This window comes from Salmo salar, chromosome ssa14 (genome assembly GCF_905237065.1).
Source record: "Salmo salar chromosome ssa14, Ssal_v3.1, whole genome shotgun sequence".
NCBI lineage: Eukaryota > Metazoa > Chordata > Actinopteri > Salmoniformes > Salmonidae > Salmo > Salmo salar.
The window spans coordinates 52,830,364-52,856,397 of NC_059455.1; the positions used below are offsets into that span (position 1 = coordinate 52,830,364).

General features: G+C 44.5%; 1 protein-coding gene across 1 annotated transcript; it reads right to left on the reverse strand.

The window, feature by feature from the left end:
• Positions 1-1,994: 1,994 nt before the first annotated feature.
• On the reverse strand, positions 1,995-12,621 carry LOC106595329 (chemokine XC receptor 1-like). Its single transcript, XM_014186705.2, has 3 exons — positions 12,032-12,621; positions 5,768-6,018; positions 1,995-3,609 (listed from the first exon to the last, which is right to left on the reverse strand). Exons 1-3 carry the CDS (start codon positions 12,056-12,058, stop codon positions 2,595-2,597), a joined length of 1,293 nt encoding a protein of 430 aa, XP_014042180.2. The 5' UTR covers positions 12,059-12,621; the 3' UTR covers positions 1,995-2,594.
• Between the last annotated feature and the right edge of the window lie 13,413 nt (positions 12,622-26,034).

Below are 26,034 nucleotides of genomic sequence, written 5' to 3' on the forward strand. Positions count from 1 at the left end.
TGTTGTTCCTCATTTAGAGAGCTGTTAACCTGTTCTAGGGTGGAGGGGACAGACTGCATGTTGTTCCTCATTTAGAGAGCTGTTAACCTGTTCTAGGGTGGAGGGGACAGACTGCATGTTGTTCCTCATTTAGAGAGCTGTTAACCTGTTCTAGGGTGGAGGGGACAGACTGCATGTTGTTCCTCATTTAGAGAGCTGTTAACCTGTTCTAGAGAGGAGGGGACAGACTGCATGTTGTTCCTCATTTAGAGAGCTGTTAACCTGTTCTAGGGTGGAGGGGACAGACTGCATGTTGTTCCTCATTTAGAGAGCTGTTAACCTGTTCTAGAGAGGAGGGGACAGACTGCATGTTGTTCCTCATTTTCACCTCAGTTTCAAATTTAGTCAAATTATCAAAGTTTTAATAATTGTGATATACTGGACAGTTTAGACATTTTCCATCAATGTTAAAACAAATCAATACTTTATTCAGAAGACTTAAAAACATTAAACAATATTTCAATATTTACACAATTAAAATCTGACCTTGAAAAATATATGCTGATTATATAAACCTACAGTATGGCAACACAATGGCTGGTGTGTTTACAGACATATTCAATCTCTCTCTATCCCAGTCTGCTTTCCCCACATGCTTCAAGATGGCCACCATTGTTCCTGTACCCAAGAAAGCAAAGGTAACTGAACGTAATGACTATCGCCCCGTAGCACTCACTTCTGTCATCATGAAGTGCTTTGAGAGACAAGTCAAGGATCATATCACCTCCACCCTACCTGACACCCTAGACCCACTCCAATTTGCTTACCGCCCCAATAGGTCCACAGACGACGCAGTCACCATCGCACTGCACACTGCCCTATCCCATCTGGACAAAAATAATATCTGTATGTTAGAATGCTGTTCATTGACTACAGCTCAGCATTCGACACCATTGTACCCTCCAAACACGTCATTAAGCTCGAGGCCCTGGGTCTCAACCCCGCGCTGTGCAACTGGGTCCTGGACTTTCTGACAGGCCGCCCCCAGGTGGTGAAGGTAGGAAACAACACCTCTACTTCGCTGATCCTCAACACTGGGGCCCCACAAGGGTGTGTGCTCAACGATCTCCTGTACTCCCTGTTCACCCTTGGCCATGCACGCCTCCAACTCAATCATCAAGTTTGTAGACAACACAACAGTAGTGGGCTTGATAACCAACAACGACGAGACGGCCTACAGGGAGGAGGTGAGGGCCCTCGGAGTGTGGTGTCAGGAAAATAACCTCTCCCCCAACGTCAACAAAACAAAGGAGATGATCGTGGACTTCAGGAAACAGCAGAGGGAGCACGCCCCTATCCACATCGATGGACAGCAGTGGAGCTTAAATCTGCCCAACGTATCACCGGGGGCAAACTACCTGCCCTCCAGGACACCTACACCACCCGATGTCACAGGAAGGCCAAAAAGATCATCAAGGACAACAACCACCCGAGCCACTGCCTGTTCACCCCGCTATCATCCAGAAGGCGAGGTCAGTACAGGTGCATCAAAGCGGGGACCGAGAGACTGAAAAGGCCATCAGACTGTTAAACAGCCATCACTAGCACATTAGAGAATGCTGCCTATGTACATAGACTAGAAATCACTGGCCACTTTAAGGAATGGAACACTAGTCACTTTAATAATGTTTACATATTTTTGCTTTACTCAACTCATATGTATATACTGTATTCTATTCTACTGCTTTACTCATCTCATGTGTATATACTGTATTCTATCCTACTGCTTTACTCATCTCATATGTATCTACTGTATTCTATTCTACTGCTTTACTCATCTCATATGTATATACTGTATTCTATCCTACTGCTTTACTCATCTCATGTGTATCTACTGTATTCTATTCTACTGCTTTGCTCATCTCATGTGTATCTACTGTATTCTATTCTACTGCTTTACTCGTTTCATATGTATATACTGTATTCTATTCTACTGTATTTTAGTCTATGCCGCTCTGACATTGCTCATCCTAATATTTAAATATTCCTTAATTCCATTATTTTACTTTGAGGTTGTGCGTGTGTGTTGTGTGTGTTGTTGTGAATTGTTAGATATTACTGCACAATTGGAGCTAGAAACACAAGCATTTCGCTACACCCACAATAACATCTGCTAATCACGTGTATGTGACAAATACAATTTGATTTGGCTTACAGCAATCAAAATACAACAATCACAATTTAATTTGCTTCTAAACCTGGTATGAAACGTGGTATTAAATGGATTTGATATAAACACCTCAAATAGTCTTGAGGAATGCAATCATTATCTGCAAATGGATAATATGAATGGAAAATAGACCCAGTGAATGGCTCAAGGTAACATGAAGTAAATAATACTACAATAAAATATCTAGTATGAAAGTGTAAGGCTCCAGGTAACATGAAGTAAATAATACTACAATATCTAGTATGAAAGTGTAAGGCTCCAGGTATGACGAAGTAAAGAATACTACAATATCTAGTATGAAAGTGACTCCTTCCCCCTGGACTGTGAGTCAGTCTCCTACTTCTGTACAGACCACTGCTATTGTTGGTGTTTACAGTGCTGCTATTTAAAGTGAGAACTCCTCCCCACTGGACTGTGATGTCATTCTGCTGCTCCTGTACAGAACACTGCTATTGTTGGTGTTGTTATTGACAACGGTAACACCGTGACAACAACCCTTCAACATTCTCTTCAGGTGGTTCCGGAACTTGACCCCAACGAACACGTAGAACAGTGGGTTGAGACAGCAGTAGGAGAACGCCAGCAGCCTGGTCGCATAGAAGGAGTAGTCCAACGTATTGCTGGTGCCACACTCCTCCCATGGTGTTGAGGATGACGCAACACTGTCAACACCGCCGCCATCTTGACTCTTATACACCAGCGTCCTGAGGAAGATAACCACGTTGTACGGCGCCCAGCCCACAAAGAAAACAAGGACCAGGCCCAAGACCAGCCTGGCTGTTCTCTGACTCCTACTGTCTCCTCCGCTCCTCTGGCGTCTAACCCTAACCCTGGGCCTCAGGAGGCGGACTACAATCTGACTGTAACAGACACACACCACTAATAATGTCACTATGAACAGGATGTTTTGCTGGTAGACCCCCCACAGCCTCCAGCTGACATCTGCAACCTCACAGTACCGCTGTTCACCACTAGGGGCGGGAGAGTCACTAGGCCCATCAGGGTTGTTATGGTCCAGAAGGTCTTTAAGGTCGTTAGAATCAGTGATGATGAGCTTGGTAAAGATGAGAGCTGGCATAGCAGCTAACAGACTGACGGTCCAGACGACCAATGATACGACAGCGCTCCAGGTGCCCTGAGAGCGGGAGGGGCCTGACACCAGGCGCGACAGGGGGCGGAGCACGGCCAGGTAACGATGCAGCGTCATTAGGATGAGGAAGATGCCACTGCTGTAGTAGCCAGCATAGAATAGGAAGCTGACTGCCTTACAGGTGAGGTCACCGTAGCTCCAGCCACTCAGGTGATAGGAGACCCAGAAGGGAAGGCCGCAGGTGAACACCAGGTCAGACAACGCCAGGTTCATCATGAACGCATTTGTCATTGACCGAAGATGCTCGTACCTGGGAGAGAAGCAGAGACACACAACACCGTTTTAAACACAACACCGTTTTAAACACAACACCGTTTTAAACACAACTGTTTTAAACGCAACACAACACTGTTTTAAACACAACACTGTTTTAAACACCCTGTAACCCTAATGAAGACTACAGTAATAGTTCTACCCTGTAACCCTGATGACTACAGTAATAGTTCTACCCTGTAACTCTGATGAAGACTACAGTAATAGTTCTACCCTAATGAAGACTACAGTAATAGTCCTACCCTGTAACCCTGATGAAGACTACAGTAATAGTTCTACCCTGATGAAGACTACAGTAATAGTTCTACCCTGTAACCCTGATGAAGACTACAGTAATAGTTCTACCCTGTAACCCTGATGAAGACTACAGTAATAGTCCTACCCTGTAACCCTGATGAAGACTACAGTAATAGTTCTACCCTGTAACCCTGATGAAGACTACAGTAATAGTTCTACCCTGATGAAGACTACAGTAATAGTCCTACCCTGATGAAGACTACAGTAATAGTTCTACCCTGATGAAGACTACAGTAATAGTTCTACCCTGTAACCCTGATGAAGCCTACAGTAATAGTGCTATCCTGTAACCCTGATGAAGACTACAGTAATAGTCTACCCTGTAACCCTGATGAAGACTACAGTAGGGTCTACCCTGTAACCCTGATGAAGGCTACAGTAATAGTCCTACCCTGCAACCCTGATGAAGACTACAGTAATAGTTCTACCCTGTAACCCTGATGAAGACTACAGTAATAGTTCTACCCTGTAACCCTGATGAAGACTACAGTAGGGTCTACCCTGTAACCCTGATGAAGGCTACAGTAATAGTCCTACCCTGCAACCCTGATGAAGACTACAGTAATAGTTCTACCCTGTAACCCTGATGAAGACTACAGTTATAGTTCTACCCTGATGAAGACTACAGTTATAGTTCTACCCTGATGAAGACTACAGTTATAGTTCTACCCTGATGAAGACTACAGTAATAGTTCTACCCTGATGAAGACTACAGTAATAGTCCTACCCTGTAACCCTGATGAAGACTACAGTAATAGGTCTACCCTGTAACTCTGAAGACTACAGTAATAGTTATGGTTTAAACTAGGCTCTTCAACCCTGTTCCTGGAGAGATACCCTCCTGTAGGTTTTAACTCTGACCCTGTTCCTGGAGAGATACCCTCCTGGAGGTTTTAACTCTGACCCTGTTCCTGGAGAGATACCCTCCTGGAGGTTTTAACTCTGACCCAGTTCCTGGAGAGATACCCTCCTGGAGGTTTTAACTCTGACCCTGTTCCTGGAGAGATACCCTCCTGGAGGTTTTAACTCCGACCCTGTTCCTGGAGAGAGACCCTCCTGGAGGTTTTAACTCCGACCCTGTTCCTGGAGAGAGACCCTCCTGGAGGTTTTAACTCCGACCCTGTTCCTGGAGGTTTTCACTCCAACCCCAGTTGTAACTAACCTGATTCAGTTTATCAACCAGCTAATTATTAGAATCAGGTGTGCTACAGCAGGGTTGGAGTGAAAACCTCCAGGATGGTAGTTCTTCAGGAACTGGGTTAGAGCTCCCTGAACTAGGCTATAAGGCAGTGAGGAAGACTCCACTCCTTCATATAACACAGACCACTGAGGAAGACTCCACTCCTTCAGATAACACAGACCACTGAGGAAGACTCCACTCCTTCAGATAACACAGACCACTGAGGAAGACTCCACTCCTCCACACAGACCACTGAGGAAGACTCCACTCCTCCACACAGACCACTGAGGAAGACTCCACTCCTCCACACAGACCACTGAGGAAGACCCCACTCCTCCACACAGACCACTGAGGAAGACCCCACTCCTCCACACAGACCACTGAGGAAGACTCCACTCCTCCACACAGACCACTGAGGAAGACTCCACTCCTCCACACAGACCACTGAGGAAGGCTCCACTCCTCCAGGTAACACAGACCACTGAGGAAGACTCTACTCCTCCACACAGACCGTTAAGACCAGTACAAAATTTCCTCCATCCTTAGACTGTCACTAGTTACCTCGCTCTCTCCGAACAAGATGCATAACAAGAGCAGCAAGCCAAGTTAAAATGAGGAAAATATTCCTTATCTGTTTCTCATCATCAGACTGTCCTACCTGGCCAGAATCACCAGCACCAGCAGGTTACCCACAAGGCTTAGCACAATGACCACGGAGAGGACCATGGGTGTGACGAGGGCTCCGAACCAGACCACGTCTGTCTTGGAACAGAGTTCATCCCCGTACTCTTCGTCAAAGTCGCCGCTGCCGTAGAAATCACTGGTGGCATTGGTTCCATTGCTGTATTTGGGGTTAGTATGTCTCCATCCTTCCTCTACAGTGCTATACAGGTTCCCTGTAGGAAACAGCTGAGATTCAACAAGTCTTAATGAGTGAGATTCCTATGAGGGGAAATAGGTTCAACTATACCCAGCAACAATGATAGCATGAAATACTAATAAATATACCATTATACACTGCTCCAAAAAAAAAGGGAACACTTAAACAACACAATGCAACTCCAAATCAATCACACTTCTGTGAAATCAAACTGTCCACTTAGGAAGCAACACTGATTGACAATAAAGATTATTTCATTCATTCAGATCTAGGATGTGTTATTTTAGTGCTCCCTTTATTTTTTTGAGCAGTATATTTGACCTACAATGGTATCAGTTCCTGTTTTACTAGCTCCTAGTCTGAGTCAGTCAATCTGGGTTAGTCGTCAATCTGAGTCAGTCGTCTTCCCTGTGGCTCAGTTGGTAGCGCATGGTGTTTGCAACGCCAGCATGGTGTGTGCAATGCCAGGGTTGTGGGTTCGATTCCCACGGGGGGCGAGTACAATTGTTTTTTTTTTTTATGTATGCATTCACTATTGTAAATTTCTCTGGATAAGAGCGTCTGCTAAATGACTAAAATGTAAACAATTTATCTCCATGAGCTGCACAATCATATCTGTGATAAGGTGTTACAAGCTGAAGTGAACAGCAATCATGTTAAAATATAATGAACGAAAATAGAAATGCAACAGTTTCAAAGAGTTTACTGAGTTACAGTTCATATTAGGGACGCAACTTTCACTGGGGATATGGGGGGTCAAGTCCCACATTCTGAAATTGCATTTTTGTCCCCCACCCAGTTTTATCATTGCAATGTGATCCAAAAGGTGGCAACGGTGTGCTTTAGGACCATGCGGACACCTCTGACACCGCGGACACCTCCGAAGGCTGTTTAGAGTGTTCAGCCGGCTGAGTTTATGACTACCCCGGACACCACAGAGCGTGCTGACATGGTGTGTGTAGGCAAAGCTTCTGGAAGGCTGTCTGGACCAGCATGGGAGAGTTGAGCTTAGTTCAGTGTGTATGTGGTGCACTCTGTCACCGAGTTGTAAAAGCAAGCAGAGGAGAAACTGGCTACTCTTTAATTGACTGATGTAGCTGGCAAGGTAACTGCTGTTTAACTTAACAGAAAAAAAACTACTGTTTATTCGCAGTGCTGAGCTAGTATTGTAACAGACATGTACAGTAACGTAAGCTAATGTTTCATCCCATCTCGACAAAGGTGAATGAATAAGCTGTGCTAGCTAATAATAGCTACCACAGCCAGGTCAGCTCTAGCCTCTAGTTATCGGTCAGAAAGTAATAATATCCACCTCTATTTAACAGCTGTTGTTTGTATGAAAAATAATTTCTAGCCTTTGTTTGTCCCGTTTTAGAAGTAAATTAACTTTGCAAGCTTGCGCCAGTTGATGTACCGTTAGAGAAAGAGCTGGCCAAAAGTTGGCTAATCAAACTAGACCTGACTCAAACTAACCTGATTCACACTAGACCTGAATCACACTAGACCTGAATCACACTAGACCTGAATCACACTTGACCTGAATCACACTAGACCTGAATCACACTAGACCTGAATCACACTAGACCTGAATCAAACATGAAACCATCAGCAAAACGATTGAAGATAGATATTCTGACGTTTCTTCAGTGCAATGTGAGTTTTATTAGTCATTATGTCAATGTAACGTTATTGATCTGTCAGTTTCCCTAGCTAATTCCCTACTTTTCACACTGAGTTGGTAGAGCATGGTGCACACTCAGTTGGTAGAGCATGGTGTTTGCAACGCCAGGGTTGTGGGTTCGATTCCCACGGGGGGCCAGTACAAACAAAAAAAATGCCTGAAATGTATGCATTCGCCACTGTAAGTCGCTCTGGATAAGAGTGTCTGCTAACCTGTTGGGGATAGGGGGCAGTATTTGCACGGCTGGATAAAAAACGTACCCGATTTAATCTGGTTACTACACCTGCCCAGTAACTAGAATATGCATATAATTATTGGCTTTGGATAGAAAACACCCTAAAGTTTCTAAAACTGTTTGAATGGTGTCTGTGAGTATAACAGAACTCCTATGGCAGGCCAAAACCTGAGAAGATTTCAAGCAGGAAGTGGCCTGTCTGAGAAGTAGTGTTTCATCTTGGCTCTTTTTATTGAAGACTCAGGATCTGTGCAATAACGTGACACTTCCTACGTCGTCCATAGGGTCTCAGAGCCCGGGAAAACGTTGAACGATATCGAGGCAGGCTCTGGCTGAAACACTTTATCGCTTTTGGCAAGTGGCCACTCAGAGTACTATGGGCTTAGGCGCGTGCCCGCTTCGACCGAATGGTTTCTTTTCCTTTGTCTGTTTATCTAAACGCAGATTCCCGGTCGGAATATTATCGCTTTTTTATGAGAAAAAATTGCATAAAAATTGATTTTAAACAGCGGTTGACATGCTTCGAAGTACGGTAATGGAATATTTAGAATTCTTTTGTCACGAATTGCGCCATGCTCGTCACCCTTATTTAGCCTTTAGGATAGTGTCTAGAACGCACCGAACAAAACGCCGCTGTTTGGATATAACGATGGATTATTTTGGACCAAACCAACATTTGTTATTGAAGTAGAAGTCCTGGGAGTGCATTCTGACGAAGACAACAAAGGTAAGAACATTTTTCTTATAGTAAATCTGACTTTGATGAGTGCTAAACCTGCTGGGTGTCTAAATAGCTAGCCCTGTGATGCCGGGCTATCTACTGAGAATATTGCAAAATGTGCTTTCACCGAAAAGCTATTTTAAAATCGGACATATCGAGTGCATAGAGGAGTTCTGTATCTATAATTCTTAAAATAATTGTTATGCTTTTTGTGAAACGTTTATCGTGAGTAATTTAGTAAATTCACCGGCAGTGTTCGGTGGGAATGCTAGTCACATGCTAGTCACATGCTAATGTAAAAAGATGGTTTTTGATATAAATATGAACTTGATTGAACAAAACATGCATGTATTGTATAACATAATGTCCTAGGGTTGTCATCTGATGAAGATCATCAAAGGTTAGTGCTACATTTAGCTGTGGTTTGGGTTTATGTGACATTATATGCTAGCTTGAAAAATGGGTGTCTGATTATTTCTGGCTGGGTAGTCTGCTGACATAATCTAATGTTTTGCTTTCGTTGTAAAGCCTTTTTGAAATCGGACAGTGTGGTTAGATTAACGAGAGTCTTATCTTTAAAATGGTGTAAAATAGTCATATTTTTGAAAAATTGAAGTAATAGCATATCTAAGGATTTGAATAAAGCGCCACAGGATTCAACTGGCTGTTGAGTAGGTGGGACGCAACCGCAGTCCCACCCACTACCACAAGAACTGGTCCAAACCAACTGCAGTCCTACCCACTACCTCAAGACCTGGTCCAACCGCAGTCCCACCGACTACCTCAAGAACTGGTCCAACCGCAGTCCTACCCACTACCTCAAGAACTGGTCCAAACCAACTGCAGTCCTACACACTACCTCAAGAACTGGTCCAAACCAACTGCAGTCCTACCCACTACCTCAAGAACTGGTCCAACCGCAGTCCCACCCACTACCTCAAGAACTGGTCCAACCGCAGTCCCACCCACTACCTCAAGAACTGGTCCAACCGCAGTCCCACCCACTACCTCAAGAACTGGTCCAACCGCAGTCCCACCCACTACCTTAAGAACTAGTCCAACCCAACCGCAGTCCCACCCACTACCTCAAGAACTGGTCCAACCCAACCGCACTCCCACCCACTACCTCAAGACCTGGTCCAACCACAGGCCTACCCACTACCTCAAGAACTGGCCCAACCCAACCGCAGTCCTACCCACTACCTCAAGAACTGGTCCAACCGCAGTCCTACCCACAACCTCAAGAACTGGTCCAACCCAACCGCAGTCCCACCCACTACCTCAAGAACTGGTCCAACCGCAGTCCCACCCACAACCTCAAGAACTGGTCCAACCGCAGTCCCACCCACTACCTCAAGAACGGGTCCAAACCAATCGCAGTCCCACCCACTACCTCAAGAACTGGTCCAACCGCAGTCCTGCCCACTACCTCAAGAACTGGTCCAAACCAACCGCAGTCCCACCCACTACCTCAAGAACTGGTCCAAACCAATCGCAGTCCTACCCACTACCTCAAGAACTGGTCCAAACCAACTGCAGTCCTGTCCACTATCTCAAGAACTGGTCCAAACCAACCACAGTCCCGCAATGTTATTTTAGGTGTATGTGATGCAGCTCGCCTACCAGCCATGGTGTCCGCTATTTTGCACCCTATAGGCAATATCAAATGCACAAAAATAACTTCAGAAATAGGTTAAATTACCAGAGATTCTCACATGGCCTTTATATTGTATTACTGGGTTATATCAGCCACTATGCTAGATGTAGTTTGAAGAGAGCAGAGTTGGAGAGACTTGCACTTCATCTTCAGCTATTTTTATAGCCTACCTTTCAGGAGTGGGAAGATTTTCAAAAGGAGAAATATGGGTGATCAATATTTAGCCCTATTTCTAGGTAATGTAGTAAACTATAGCCTAACCATAGGCCTATTTAGGAAGTCCATTTCCTTGGAAAGATAACAGCCTCATGCTTCTCTGCCCATGCATAGGCTATAGCCCACTCTATTTAATAGACACCACACGAGCACCTGATCTCACAGGTATGGCTACTGAACTGGAAGCAGCAAGAATGATGATGCAACGTTTTGGCTAGGCCAAAAGGGTATAGTCTACCTTTTAGGAGGACGATTTGCAGGCAGAGACAAATAAATGGGTAATCAATACATATTGAAAATGAAAAGGCTCAACGCTCGCTCACCATAGTAGCCTAACCTATGTGCATGTTATGCCTTTGTAACAGTGTAGGTTCCGTCCCTCTCTTCGCCCCAACCTGGGCTTGAACCAGGGACCCTTGCACACATCAACAACTGACGCCCACGAAGCATTGTTACCCATCGCGCCACAAAAGCTGCAGCCCTTGCAACGCAAGGGGAAACCCTACTTCAGGTCTCAGAGCGAGTGATGTCACCGATTGAAAAGCTATTAGCGCACACCACCGCTAACTACTAGCCATTTCACATCGGTTACACCTTTTCCTTTTCATTGATGATTAAGTTGCTGGATATTGGTGGGAACTGGAACACACTGTCGTACACGTCGATCCAGAGCATCCCAAGCATGCTCAATGGGTGACATGTCTGGTGAGTATGCAGTTCATGGAAGAACTGGGACATCTTCAGCTTCCAGGAATTGTTTACAGATCCTTCTGACCTGGGGCCGTGCATTATCATGCTGAAACATGAGGTGATGGCAGTGGATGAATGGCACGACAATGGGCCTCAGGATCTCATCACGGCATCTCTGTGTATTCAAATTGCCATCAATAAAATGTAATTGTGTTTGTTGTCGGGAGCTTATGCCTGCCCACACCATAACCCCACCGTTACCATGGGGCACTCTGTTTACAATGCTGACATCAGGAAACATCTCGCCCACACGACACCATACACGTGGCCTGCGGTTGTGTGGCCGGTTGGACGTACTGCCTAATTCTCTAAAACCACGTTGGAGGTGGCTTATGGTAATGAAATTAACTTTCAGTTCTCTGGCAACAGCTCCGGTGGACATTCCTGCAGTCAGCATGCCAATTGCACACTCCATCAACTTGAGGCATCTGTGGCATTGTGTTGTGTGACCAAACTGCACATTTTAGTTGCCTTTTATTGTCCACAGCACAAGGTGCACCTGTGTAATTATCATGCTGTTTAATCAGCTTCTTGATATGCCACAACCGTCAGATGGATGGATTATCTTGGCAAAGGAGAAATGCTCACTAACAGGGATGTTAACACATTTGTGCAAAAAAATTGAGAGATATAAACTTTTTGTACGTATGGAACATTTCTGGGATCTTTAATTTCAGCTCATGAAACATGAGACCAACACTTTACATGTCACATTTATATTTTTGTTCAGTATATTTTTGTTCAGTATATATTAGATATAAAATGTATATCGCTCCTCCTACCTCCATGTTGACTCCTTCAGCATCCATCTCCCTGTAGAGGTATGTAGTCCCAGCAGGACAGGACTAGGTGGTGAGACCTTGGAACACGGAGACCTTGGAACACGGAGACCTTGGAACACGGAGACCTTGGAACACGGAGACCCTGGAACACGGAGACCTTGGAACAGGAAGACCCTGGAACACGGAGACCCTGGAACACAGAGACCCTGGTTGTTGCTAAGTGACTACAGATGAGGATGACTGATCTGATTTAGTCTACCTGTCTCAGATACCTACTCTGACTGACTGCAATACTAGACCCTAAGGAAAGACCAATGGCACCCTATTCCCTTTATGGTACACTACTTTATATAGTGTACTATGGGGGCTCTGGTCAAAAGTAGTGCACCATATAGACCGTTGAGACGCACCAAGTATGGAAGTTGGCCCTGAAATCTGTTCCTCATAGAAACAGTTTGGAAGTTGCACCTGAAATCCAACTGCAGGTTTCTGTTCCTCAGAGAAACAGATGAGACCATAGGTATGACTCGTCACAAATGGCACTCTATTCCCTTTAAAGGGCACTACTTTTAACCAGGCCCACATGGGCTCCCGAGTGGCACAGCGGTCTAAGGCACTGCATCTCAGTGCTAGAGGCGTCACTACAGACTCTGGTTCGATTCCAGGCTGAATCACAGTGGTCTAAGGCACTGTATCTCAGTGCTAGAGGCATCACTACAGACCTTGGTTCGATTCCAGGCTGAATCACAGCGGTCTAAGGCACTGTATCTCAGTGCTAGAGGCATCACTACAGACCTTGGTTCGATTCCAGGCTGTATCACAAACGAACGTGATTGGGAGTCCCCCAGCGTTGTCTGGGTTAGGTTTTGGCTGGGGTAGGCCGTCATTGTTAAATAAGAATTTGTTCTTAACTGACTTGCCTAGTTGAATAAAGGTTAAATCAATGTACTGTAAAGAGAATAGGGTTTAGGCTGCACACATAGTGTGGAGGTTGGAGCTGAACTCCAAACTAGAACACATGCAGGTATCTGTTCCTCTCAGGTAGAACGGTCCTAACAACTACAGAGGGTTACCAGGAGGATTTGGGAAAGTAAAGGTCACTAGACCACAAAGACATCAAGGTCTCTAACATCGCTGGCTGTTGTTTTTAACCCTTTCCATATAGATATGGAGGCCTTTTTAGAGTTCCACAGGACGTCTTACTCTCCTCTTTTTTTCTATTTCCTGTTGACATTAATGACCTTCTGTTGGCTGCGGATGCTATTAAATGCTCTATCGTAGGTCTTTAAGATCTCAGTTTAAAACTATTGATCATAACATCTTTGTTGAGCGGATGAAGAGTTGGGTGGGAATCTCTGGCGTTGCCCTCGACTGGTTCAGCTCATATCTTTGTGGAACCTATTCACTACGGTGTCCCTCAGGTATTGTGGGAGAAAAGAGAATGTGCTGAGGGAAGGAAAAGCAGAGATACATTAATGAAGGGAGGAGGAGATAAACACCTAACCATAAGTAAAGATAACAAGGACAAATAAGTAAGGGTAAGCATGCGATGCATGCATTAATTTTATGTCCATATAAGGAAAGTTTGGCCACCATTATGTTAGAAACAAGAGCAGATGTGGGCGTTATCCTCAGATATGGGCGTTATCCATAGGATTGAAAGATAATGGTGGCAGAAAGCACAAAGGGTTTTTCTTCATTTACATAAAGGATGGACCTATGTATTGTATGTGCATAAAAGCAGAGCTGGGGCCTGAGAAAGTCAGTTGTTCCGCGGACCAGCTCGGCTTTGCTACTTTGTATTAAAGTCTATATTGAATTTACAAGTTCTTGTAAGAGTGATACTTTTAAGACAATTTTCCACGACATACTTTGGCGAGCTTGCCAGGAGTTGAAGGGACCTCAGACAACGGCGTTTTTGGTTGGTGACGGTTTTTCTGGAGCAGTCTCGCAAACGGGTGGCCGCCCAACTATAATAAGGTAAGCTTGTTCTTACAATAGTTGAAATGTTTGTGTAGATTGCTTCGGAGATTCAGTCTCAACGAAGGAGACGCCACGTAGGTCTCTCTATTTAAAGAACTCCTGAAAAATGTAGTGGTACTGAAAGAACTTTTGAATTCAATAGAACTGCATGCATGCATGAATGGGGAATTATTAAATGTGATATGTGTACAATTTGTTGGGATTACATGCGCAGTAGATAGTGGACCGGCTTGTGTAGGTATCTAGCGGGGAGGGCTTGCGCCTGCGCTGACTGGACCGTTCTAACGGGCCCACATGTGTGGTTTTGTTGGGAGGGATTGTCCCGTCTGATTCTGCTTGGCCGAGTTCGACTGTTTCAGGACCTGTTTTGGGATGTGCGTTAACACAGCCCAATCAACCTGATCAGGCGGTTCGTGTTGGGTGTGTGATTCGGGTTGCTCCTCTCACGAGACCATAGATCTGGGAACCTTGTGTGGCCCAAGAGGTGTGTGCATTTGCTCTCTTTCGGCTGGACTGCCTGACCTGGCGTGGGGCTACTGCTGCTGTATGCGTGTGGTCAGAACAAATAGATAAATAGATAGAAATCCTACACAATCGCGCCTAGGAGAAAATTAGAGGGCTTGATTGAGTGGGCTGTTCACGATATCGCTCGAGGAACGAGGATCTGTATGCAGTGAGCAGGTAGGGCACGGGAGAGATTCGATCTAGGTAGACGAATGGTAACCGTGAAAAGTTAGTCCTACAGATACTAACGCTCCGCTTTGCTAACGGCGCCGGAAGATCAGTAGGGTCCACCACGTAGCTGCTCTGAGGAACGGAGGACAGTACAAGGGGGGGGACAGACAGTGTGAAGGGAAACTGACTCGATTAAGCAGAATTTCCGACATACTACAAAAATCCTATGAATACAAAGTTATCCTGTGTTGAGGAAGTGTATCAGGAATAGGTTTTATAGGTTGCTTTAGGTAAAGCAGGGTGTGGATGAACGAATGTGAATAAAGATTGTATGAATGCAAATAAAAAAGTGTGTTTGAGTGAGTGAAAGTTTCTCTAGGTTGAGGAAGCATATTAGAACAAGTCAGAAGCATAGAGCAAGGAGGAGAGATAACAGGATAACAGGTGTGTGATTCCTCCCCTATTTTGGGACAGGGGAGGAACTGTGAAGCTCCGCTGTGTAGCCGCTCGATATAGATAGGGAGAGTAGGGGTAAAACTCTCCTGGAGAGAAGGGAATAAAACCAATAGATAACGGATAAGGAGAGCTATATGTAAAGATAAAACATCGATATAATACAGTATATTAAAAAATTGATAAAACTAGGAAAATAAGACAATAAGAAGACAGTAAACACATACACATAGCACACACAGTGCGCAGGGAGGAAAGGAAACACACACAGATAAAGATATAAACTAAAACAAGAAGTAAAAATAAAGACAGGTCAAGCCAGAATTAAATAAGATAACACACGGAACCGCAATAAATGTTTGGCATTCACAAAACGGATAACGCAGCATAGTGTAAACACAAGTAAAATAAAACACTTTAGAATTGCTGGGTCCCTAGGAGGTCGCAGCCTAGGAAAGGGATTTAATACAGGAAAGTAAAGCTAAAGACAAAGATGCCCTTCAAAGGGAATGGGACACCGGTAGAGATCTTGGGGGCCAGACACCCTTTGAATAAAAATGAAATAAAAGAAACATCTGAAAAATGGGAAAAACGTACTAGAAAGTATAATACCAAATGGCCTGCAGAGGGGACATTGGATGTCTCTGTGTGTGAGGAAATGGAGACCCTAATAAAAAACTACAAACCAAACAATAAAAAACAGAAAAGAAAGAACAAACGAGAAAGAGAGAATGAAATATTGAAAATGTTTAAAGACGAAGGAATGGGCCTGTTACACAGCATGAGAACAGCAAGAGAAATGCTGAAGAAAGATCACAAGAAAAATGAGGAAAAGGGTGTGTGGGAGAATAAGCCACCACCTTATCCCCATGGGCAGTATCCCATGGTAACCGGACAGATGGAAATAAGAGGTAGGGTAGAAGTGACAGAGGAGGAGGAGGAAGAGGCCTGCACACCCAGAGCAGTGGGTGCACCCCCTCACTCAGCAGGGAAAGGTCCAACAAAAACAAAGAGACACACAAGAAGCGAAGAAGAAGGTTTCAATTGCTATGGGGGTTTGATAAAAACCCTGAAAGCAATGGAAACAGAAATGGGAAAGAAGGAAACACCGAAACAACACACAACAGAAGGAAGAAAAGAAAAAGACAAGAAAGAAGAGAAGTCACAGAAACACCCAAAAACTCCTGAAGGATCTGATGCAGGCAGCAACTTTGGGGAAGAATCTGAGGATGAGGGTAAAGATAATAGATTCGATATAGATCTATTAGAAAGGAAGGACCGCCTATTAACACAAAAGATACAAGAAGAATATGAGCGAGCAGAGGAAGAGTATGCAAGGGAGCAAGAGAGGCAAGATGAGGCAACAGCTCGCAACCTACAGGAAAATCTGAAACAAGACTCCACAGAAACAGATCACATGGTGCTCAGAGACAGGGCAAAGAAAAAAGCAAAAAACTATAGTCTAGATCCGTATAACCAATGCCCAATCCTGATAAAAGGAAATCAGGGGCACTACATACCATGGGCTACGCAGGACCTGGAGGGTTTGGTCACCCGGCTGCCGGATCTCCATGAAGGAGCTGGGAAGTGGATCAGAACCTTTGAAGAATTTACAATGGGGAAATTACTGGCGGTGGGCGACATAAGGGCATTACTGGCAAGGGTAACAAGCGTGCAGAGAATGGGAGAAATCATGCAGGAGGGAGGAATCAACGGCACAGAGTGGGAGGTGTCAAGAGACGGACTGATGTTTGACAGGTATAGGCCTGCCATCTGGAGGGCCCTAAGGGCAGCATACCCAACAAAGGTGGACCCCAAGGCACTGAGGGGAGAGGCCATTGGAGCTGCAGAAAACCCAGCTGCGTACCTGCATGGACAATTGAAAAAATGGAGAATGGAAACAGAACAGGATCCGGAGGAAAATGAATTGATGACAACAATGTTCCGGACCTCAGTGGTGGAAGCCATGCCCCAGCCAGTAAGGAACCGGCTGGAGGACGTGGTGGGACTTACCTCAAAACCATTCAAAGAATTCTGTGACTATGTGGTTCACGCTGTCGAGAAACATAGAAGGGAGGAACAAAAACAAGCTGAGCAAGGGAAAGACATCCAGAGAAGGCTGGCCCAGTTGCAGCTGGAAGAACTGACCAAAGGAAAGAAAAAGATCCAGGCCTCAGTAACCACCTCTGTGCCCGAGATAGGAACAATGGCTGCTGTTTCCCCAGGAGGGCCGCAACCGTTGACCCCTGGCCGGACCCAAGTGCCTGTCCCATTGCCAGTAGAAAATGTGTACACACAGCCCCCGATTTGGACTGGTGGGAACAGACAACAAAGAAATATACAGGGGGATCAGAAGAAAGGAACCAGGACCCCACGGGGGCCACCTGGTGTGTGTTGGGGCTGCTACCAACAAGGGCACACCAGACGTGAATGTCCCGTAAACCCGTGGCAGGATCGTACTGGGGATAATACACACAATAGGCGTTCACCAGCAAACAACAGCTCCGGTGGCTGGCAGCCACCTGCTGGGGGAAACCAGAATCCCTGGGGCCCTACTGGCGGATGGCAGGGTGACCGGAACCCACCCCCGGGCCCTGTGAACCCATGGTCAGGACCCAATCAGATATACTAGGGATGCCCAGAGAATCCTAAAGGGGAGGGTCAGTTTACAATTTTAACTACAGGAGCTGACCAAGAGCCTATGCTGCAGGTTCAAATAGAGAATAGAGGCGTACCCATGTTAATAGATACTGGAGCCACTTACACATGTGTGAGTCCAAATTATGCCTCTCATCTCCCCATGTCTGGTAAATATGCCAAAACAATAGGATTCTCGGGAAAAGCGCAGCTAAATCCAATGACCGCTCCAGTTCGTCTTACTGCTAACGGTAAATCAGCAACAATCCCAATACTGGTATCAGATCAAACACCGGTTAATCTGTTAGGAAGAGATGCCCTATGCCAAATGGGTATACAAATTAAATGCTCCCCCGACGGGGTGATAATAGAAAAAATAGGATTACAATTACCGGTGGTAAACACAGAGGCCACAGCCAACGTATATTGGTTAGGAGGTATTGAAACAGATGTAGACAGGACAGTAAGAAGATGGGGTAAATTTATTCAGGCCCAGATACCCGGAGCGGTTAGAGCAGGGTCTGAATATCACTGCACAATGCAATTTGACCCTCATCAGGATCCGTTGCTAGAACATCTCTGGGTCTTGGGGGCAAATAACAGGAAAGCACCAATTATGTCCCAATGTATAATCATTGGAGAACAGGGAGCGGCGATGGATGTGATGGACGGAGACGATTCTGAATTTGTGCTGAAATGGTTCAATGTCTCGGACTCTATCCCTCACATCACATTGCTAGTAAATCAAGGTTTCACATCAAAGGATGTGGGACCCATGATGAGGAAAGCTAAAAAGACAAAGTGGGACAAAACAGACATTCCATTGATTTTTCACTCCAAAGATAAAGCATTCATCAAGATAGTCACTACTACAATGATGATTGGCGATCCTAGGGAGATAGAGGTCAGTGCAGACCAACAAGTAGTGTTAGGTGAAGGGATAGGGCTAATTAGCGAGCTTAGAGAAGAAATGGAGAAAATCATACCACCAGAAGTATGGTCACAACATGATACCGACGTAGGGCTTGTCAAATCAGCAAGCCCGATCAACATAAAAGTCAAGCCAGACACCAAACCTCCTTGGAAAGCCCAGTATCCTATGAAGCCCGAAGCTGAGGAGGGAATAAGATCAACGATTGAGGGACTGATCAGGGCAGGAGTATTAATTGAGATGCCAAGCGTCTGCAATACACCTTTGCTACCTGTACTTAAAGCCGATGGTAAAAAATGGAGACTGGTACACGACTTGAGGGCTATTAATGATATAGCACAAGATTGTCCAGCAGAAGTTCCCAATCCTCACACGCTGTTGACTAATGTTCCCCCAGATGCCAAATACTTCACCGTGATTGACCTGTGTGGAGCATTTTTTTGTGTCCCCCTGGCGGAGGAATGCAGGCACTTGTTTGCATTTAGGTACAGAGGTAAAACTCTGTCTTACTCCCGTCTCCCCCAGGGATTTAGGCACAGCCCGCACTTGTTCAATCAAATATTGAGAGCAGATCTAGAAGAATTAGTGCTTGACGGCACTCTGATCCAATATGTAGATGACCTACTAATCTGCGCCTCCACGATAGAACAGTGCCACTCTGACTCACTAAAAGTCCTGCAGAGGTTAGCGGATGGAGGACACAAGGTCTCTAAAGCAAAATTACAGTACTGTCAACCCCAGGTTGAGTACTTAGGCAGAACAATAGCCCATGGAACTAAAGCAATAGCTCCAGGACAACTAGAGGGAATTAGCAAAGCACCGTTGCCCCAAACGGTAGCTCAAATGATGACCTTTTTAGGAATGACAGGATTTCGTTCTGATTGGATAGAGGAGTATGTAATCAAAACGGCTCCTCTGAGAGAAATAATGAAGGAAGCAGGACAGCTTAATCTAAGAGCATCGCTGGAGTGGACCTCCGATGCTGTCATTGCATTCGAAACACTCAAAAAGGAAATGCAAACAGCACCGGCCCTAGCAGCACCTGATTACACTAAACCATTTCTGTTATACGTAGCAAATAGGTGTGACAACTATGCGGCCGCTATTCTTATGCAGGAAACATGTAGCGGTAGAAAGAAACAACCTATTGCTTACTACAGTTCTAAATTGGATCCAGTAGCTCAAGGCTACCCACCCTGTTATCAGGGATTAGCAGCCTTACATTACGCGTATGACAAAGCCTCGACGATCACCATGGGATATCCAGTGATTATAAGTACCCATCATAAAATAGTGGAGCTGATAGAACAGGGAAGATTTGTGTTAACTAACGCTAGAACCTTAGACTACATGACTTTACTCACTTACCCGGACGTATCCATAAAAAAATGCAACACTGTCAATCCAGCTGACAGAATTCCATTTGACTTTGAAGGACAAGCACATGACTGTGTTGCTGAAGCCCTAACATTTACCAAACTGCGCCCTGATTTAGAGTCCATTCCATTAATGGACCGTGAGGGAAGTAACCTGGAAAATTACTTTGTAGATGGTTCCTGTTTTAAGGACTACACTGGTAATCATGCAGGGTTTGCAGTAGTTAAGGAACAAGGTAGAGCCTTCACCGAGGTAGTAATAGAATATTGCCCCCAACCATGTTCAGCCCAATTGGCTGAACTACAGGCATTAACGGCTGCTTGTGTGCTAGGAAAGGGAAAGACAGTTAACATCTACACCGATTCGGCTTATGCACATGGGGTGTGTCACCTGTTGGGTGCAGTATGGAAGCAGAGAGGGTTTAAAAAGAGTGATGGAACTCCTATCCAACATCATGCACAAATCATTAAACTAATGACAGCTTTAATGTACCCTAGGAGACTGGCAATAATCAAATGTCAAGCTCACAAAAAAGGTAATGATTTTGTTATCAGGGGCAATAATGCAGCTGACGAGGCTGCCAAAAAGGCATCTAGATGTATTGTCCCTATTCTAACGGCACCGTTATTAGATGTAATCGGAATTGCGCCACTCACAACTCCTGCTGAGTTGATTCAAATTCAGGCTCGTGCCACGATCACCGAGAAAAATACCTGGATACAGAGGGGAGCCTCTGTTGATAGACATGGGGTATGGAGAACACATGATGGTGCCATACTTGCCAGTACCACATTATTGGGTTTGCTTATTAATGATGCACATGATCTAGATCATTGTGCAAGGGGGGAGGTGGTAAGACAAAACAAAAAACAAGGTTTTTGGTCTCCTTATCTACAAGCAACAGTAGATGACGTCTTGTCAAAATGTGAAATATGCGCGAAAAACAACATGCATAAAGGTATAACCACGCCTATAGGTCACATACCAGTCCCAGAAGGACCATTTCGACACATTGTGATGGACTATGTAGACATGATAAAACCTGCTTATGGTAAAAGGTACATGCTAGTCATAATAGACAGGTTTAGCAGATGGATAGAAGCAATTCTGTCGGCTGATCAAGGAGCAAACACCGTGATAAAATTCTTATCAAAAGAAATAATACCTAGGTTTGGTATTCCATCAGAAATCAGTTCAGACAATGGCGCGGCGTTCATACAAAAAGTGGTAAAAATCATAATACAGAAACTAAGGATGAAACAAAGACTAGGATGTGTGTATCATCCCCAATCGCAAGGAATCGTAGAGAGAGCCAACGGCTCGCTGAAAAATAAAATAATAAAGATTTGCCTATCCACGGGGCTTAACTGGGTAGATGCTTTGCCGCTTGCACTAATGAGCAGTCGCATGGAAACTAACAGAAACACGCACTTGTCACCGCATGAAATGCTTACGGGTCGACCCATGCCTGTGCCATCACTAGGGGGACTGTATAAAGGTCCCTCGTTAGACATACTAGAAACAGAACTAAAATCATATGTAAAGCATCTAACCAAGATACATGAAGCTATATATTCACAGGAGAAAAAGAAGGAACCGGAGCAGAGACCAGAAGGGCCACGCCAGGTGATACCAGGGGACCTGGTCTACATTCGGGTGTTCTGGAGAAAGTGGGATCAACCAAGGAGAGAAGGACCCTACGAGGTGGCCGAAGCAACGTCGACAGCCGTCCAGGTGAAAGGAAGCAAGACGTGGTATCATCTCAACCACTGCACCAGGGTCCCGACAGACAGGAGGAAACAACCAAATAGGAATGAGGACCCAGAGGATGCTGATACACCAAACGGGGGCACGACAGGAGGAGGAACAGCGGAAGAGAACGAGGCTTCGGAAGGAAGCCAGGAAGCTAGCAAGCCAGGCGAAAGCCAAGAGACGGCTGACACACCACCAACTGCCCTCAGAAGGAGTAAACGAAGAGACAGGGCAGGAGAAGAAACTGGCCAACCAACGATATTCAAGCCTATGGGACCAGAGACTCCAAGGGGGGGGAAAAACGATATGCCTAATACTCCTGGTGGTATGCCTACTGTGGCAGATATCTATGGCGAAAGCCCAATACAATGGGATCCAGAAGTACACCCCGAAGAATGGGAACAACTCTTCCCTGGAATTGATGACTACCCAAATGGGGAGCCAGGTGGAGCAGAAGAGGGAGATGATCCAAGGGCCGAAGAGCAAGGGGCTTTTCCCACCATTGACTTTTCGGCACTCACCTGGTCCCCCCGATGAACAATTGAATAGGGAAAAAAGAGAGGAACCTGACAGACAACCAGGTGGGAAGAACAGGGTCAGAATTATAGTCCCACCTCAGATCATAACGGAAGCAGGAGAACAGAAAACAGTCGCGATATACAGGATAAAACCCCTACCGGAAGTCGCCTGCTGTGGATGGACTCATCATCAGACCAAGGGAGAAGTGGTCTGGGATCACAAAGGATGTGACCTAACAGTAATTAAAGAAGAAAATGAATGGGTGCTCAGCATAAAAAACATTGAACCAGTTGAAGGAGAAGAATTTATAGTTGAGCTGACACATACAGGACTGGTTGGAGGAAGCAGTACAACCACCATGAAAATCGAATTCACACCAGCACCCGATCCAGAAGTACTTACAACAACTAGAACCACGACAACTGTGGCAGCAGCTGTAAATACCACAGTGGTCACGACTGGAGTAACATCTACTACTCTGGGTGAGAAATCCACTACACCTACAACGACACCTGTGACTACACCTACAGCGAAACCTACAACGAAACCAGAAACATCGGAATCAGGAGGGTTTTTCACTGACATTTGGAACTTGTTGACAAAACCAAACAGTTCACCTCAAGGATATGATATGGACGAGACAGCGGGTGGGGCAGAATCAGAACCACCCAAGGACAGAACATTGGAAGAAGCGGCAAAAAATGACTGGTATAAATGGGCAAGGTATACAGCAGACAGACATAAGATTGACAATTGTATATTATGCAGCAAATCACCCTTGTCTGAAATATTAATAGTACCAGAACCGGCATCATTTGACAGTTGTGCTAAATGGAAAAATGCTAATTGTAATCATGGAAAGTACCATGTTCCTTTATGTGACATTGAGTGCAGAATGGCTTTGGGCAGTACTAAAGGTAAAACTATGTTAAATAAGACTGTACTGGCTAACAAGGAATGTGCTACATACAACATTAGGACTGAGTTAACTAAACCTCAGATAGACAAAAGTACTGTGGTTAAGGGAAAATATGAATGTTTCTATAGTTATGGTATTGGTGGAATTGATGTGGGAAAAACAACGGTAAAGTGTGACACTATCTGGGTGTTAGAAATTGTGGGTATTCGTAAATTTGATGAGAAAGGACTAATTACAAATAGGAAGGGGTCGTGTGGCAACATCACTCAGGTTGCACCATCTCTTACTATGTTAAAGAACCAAGATGGAGGTATTGCTGATAGTTTTTGGATGTGTGGGAAAAACAAACTTCTGAATGTTCTTCCTGAAGGATGGATTGGGTTGTGTACGTTAGTCAGAGCAGTCCAACAAGTTGCCATTATTAAAATACCCCAGGTGGAGCACGCTAAAACTAGAACTAAGAGAGAATATGAATCGGATCCTAAAGTATACCTTGATTCAATTGGACAACCCAGGGGTGTGCCCAATGAGTTTAAAGCCAGGGATGAGGTTAAATCTGGGTTTGAATCTATATTTTTGTGGGTCACACCCAATAAGAACTTAGAGTGGATTAATTATATATATTATAACCAACAAAGATTTATAAATTATACAGACTCTGCTTTGACAGCTTTAGGAGAACAGGTAAAGGCCACAAGCCAGATGACATGGCAAAACAGGGAAGCTCTCAACTGGCTCTTAGCGGAGAAGGGGGGAGTTTGTGTAATGTATGGAGATGCGTGTTGTACTTTTATTCCCAATAACACTGCACCTAATGGAACATTTTCCCTAGCTATGAATAAACTTAAAGGGTTAAGAGCAGAAGTGAAAGCGAATGCTGGGTTTGATTCTCATGTCTGGGATTGGTTGGACCTGGCCTTAGGAAAATGGGGCGCTATGTTTACTAGGCTGGCCATCATGGTGGGTGGAGGCCTAGTGGCATTAGGCGTTGTATTTTGCTGTGTGTTACCTTTAGTTAAATCACTCGTGGTTAAGACTGCTGTTAAGCAGATGTCGGTGCGTGGAGTCAACCCTGAACGAAAAAGGAGGTTAAGAATCAAGTTTAAGGATCATATTTTGGATCCACCTATCGTAGTCAATCCTGTCCCAGGCAACTCTGGACATTATACAAATAAGTATGGGAACCCTTGCAATGCTGTTGGAGGTCCCCTTGATTGTCCTTTTGGAAACCCTAACTGTCTCCATGAGGTGATCCGTGGAAGAGGTTATGAGTGCCATGACTGGCGACCTGGTGGGTTTTCGGTGTATGGCACAAACCCCGATTCAGGTGAATTAGTGATTGTTCATGTACACAAAAAATGTCCAAAACCTAGGCGTTGCAAGTGGTGCTCCCAAGTTGACATTAATGGACATTTCCATCATCCCGAACCTTTCTTTTGTGCAATGTGCCAAAGAGGGGATTGTCCTATTTGTGCAGATGAGGAGTGTGCCCCTAGGACATAACTCCTGGTATAACTCTGAACAGGCCTAAAGTATATGTTGTCTGTTATGTCTGTTCCATTGGTTTCATACATGTATAAATGTATGCTTTTCTTTAATTAAAAGTTAGTTTTGCCTTCCTAAAATGATGAACATGTATTATACGTTAGGTAACAGAGGATGTTTCCGGTTACAAGTGTCTACGGACCATGTCCTTAATCTTCTAGCAGTCATGAGTAATATGTGCTCAGTACATGTCAGAGAGGTGTCCGCGAGGGAGGATCGTGTTAGAATGTCTCATTTTGGAATGATGTTTGTCATTTTTATTTTTGATCGTTTGGGCCTTGTTCAGATTCATATATTAATCATATATTATATTATTCATATATTATTCGTATATTGCAATATATTCATGCATTACCTTTTAATCATTCTTATTATGTTTATTATTTATTTTCTTGATATAACTCTTTGTATTATTTCATATATTCTAAATAGCTGAGACAACCTCAGGCAAGGCTTTGTACTACATGCTCATGCTTCCTCATAGCATATTCATCTGTCATGTGTATCCTCATAGTATATTAATTTGTCACATATATATCCTCATTGCCAATTTTAACTTTGACTGGATCTTTTACTCCGATCCATGTTAGGGGATTGGAGATGTTTGGTCCAGAGTATGATTACGTTTTATCTGTTCACATTCCGTTCCACACACTTACCGGTTGTTGGATTATTATTATTATTGTTATTACTCCTATCCTTAAATTCTCTTGGTTAATCATGTTTTGTGTGGGACTAATTAGTCCCAGAGGAGGGATTTATGTGGGAGAAAAGAGAATGTGCTGAGGGAAGGAAAAGCAGAGATACATTAATGAAGGGAGGAGGAGATAAACACCTAACCATAAGTAAAGATAACAAGGACAAATAAGTAAGGGTAAGCATGCGATGCATGCATTAATTTTATGTCCATATAAGGAAAGTTTGGCCACCATTATGTTAGAAACAAGAGCAGATGTGGGCGTTATCCTCAGATATGGGCGTTATCCATAGGGTTGAAAGATAATGGTGGCAGAAAGCACAAAGGGTTTTTCTTCATTTACATAAAGGATGGACCTATGTATTGTATGTGCATAAAAGCAGAGCTGGGGCCTGAGAAAGTCAGTTGTTCCGCGGACCAGCTCGGCTTTGCTACTTTGTATTAAAGTCTATATTGAATTTACAAGTTCTTGTAAGAGTGATACTTTTAAGACAATTTTCCACGACAGTATCAAT

Excerpts from the sequence above, each read along its gene's own strand:
- LOC106595329 (XM_014186705.2), bottom strand. The coding sequence starts at position 12,058 with ATGGATGCTGAAGGAGTCAACATGGAG. Across the intron at positions 6,019-12,031 it reads CTGAAGGAGTCAACATGGAG|CTGTTTCCTACAGGGAACCT; the intron begins GTAGGAGGAGCG and ends GTTGAATCTCAG. Across the intron at positions 3,610-5,767 it reads GTGCTGGTGATTCTGGCCAG|GTACGAGCATCTTCGGTCAA; the intron begins GTAGGACAGTCT and ends CTTCTCTCCCAG.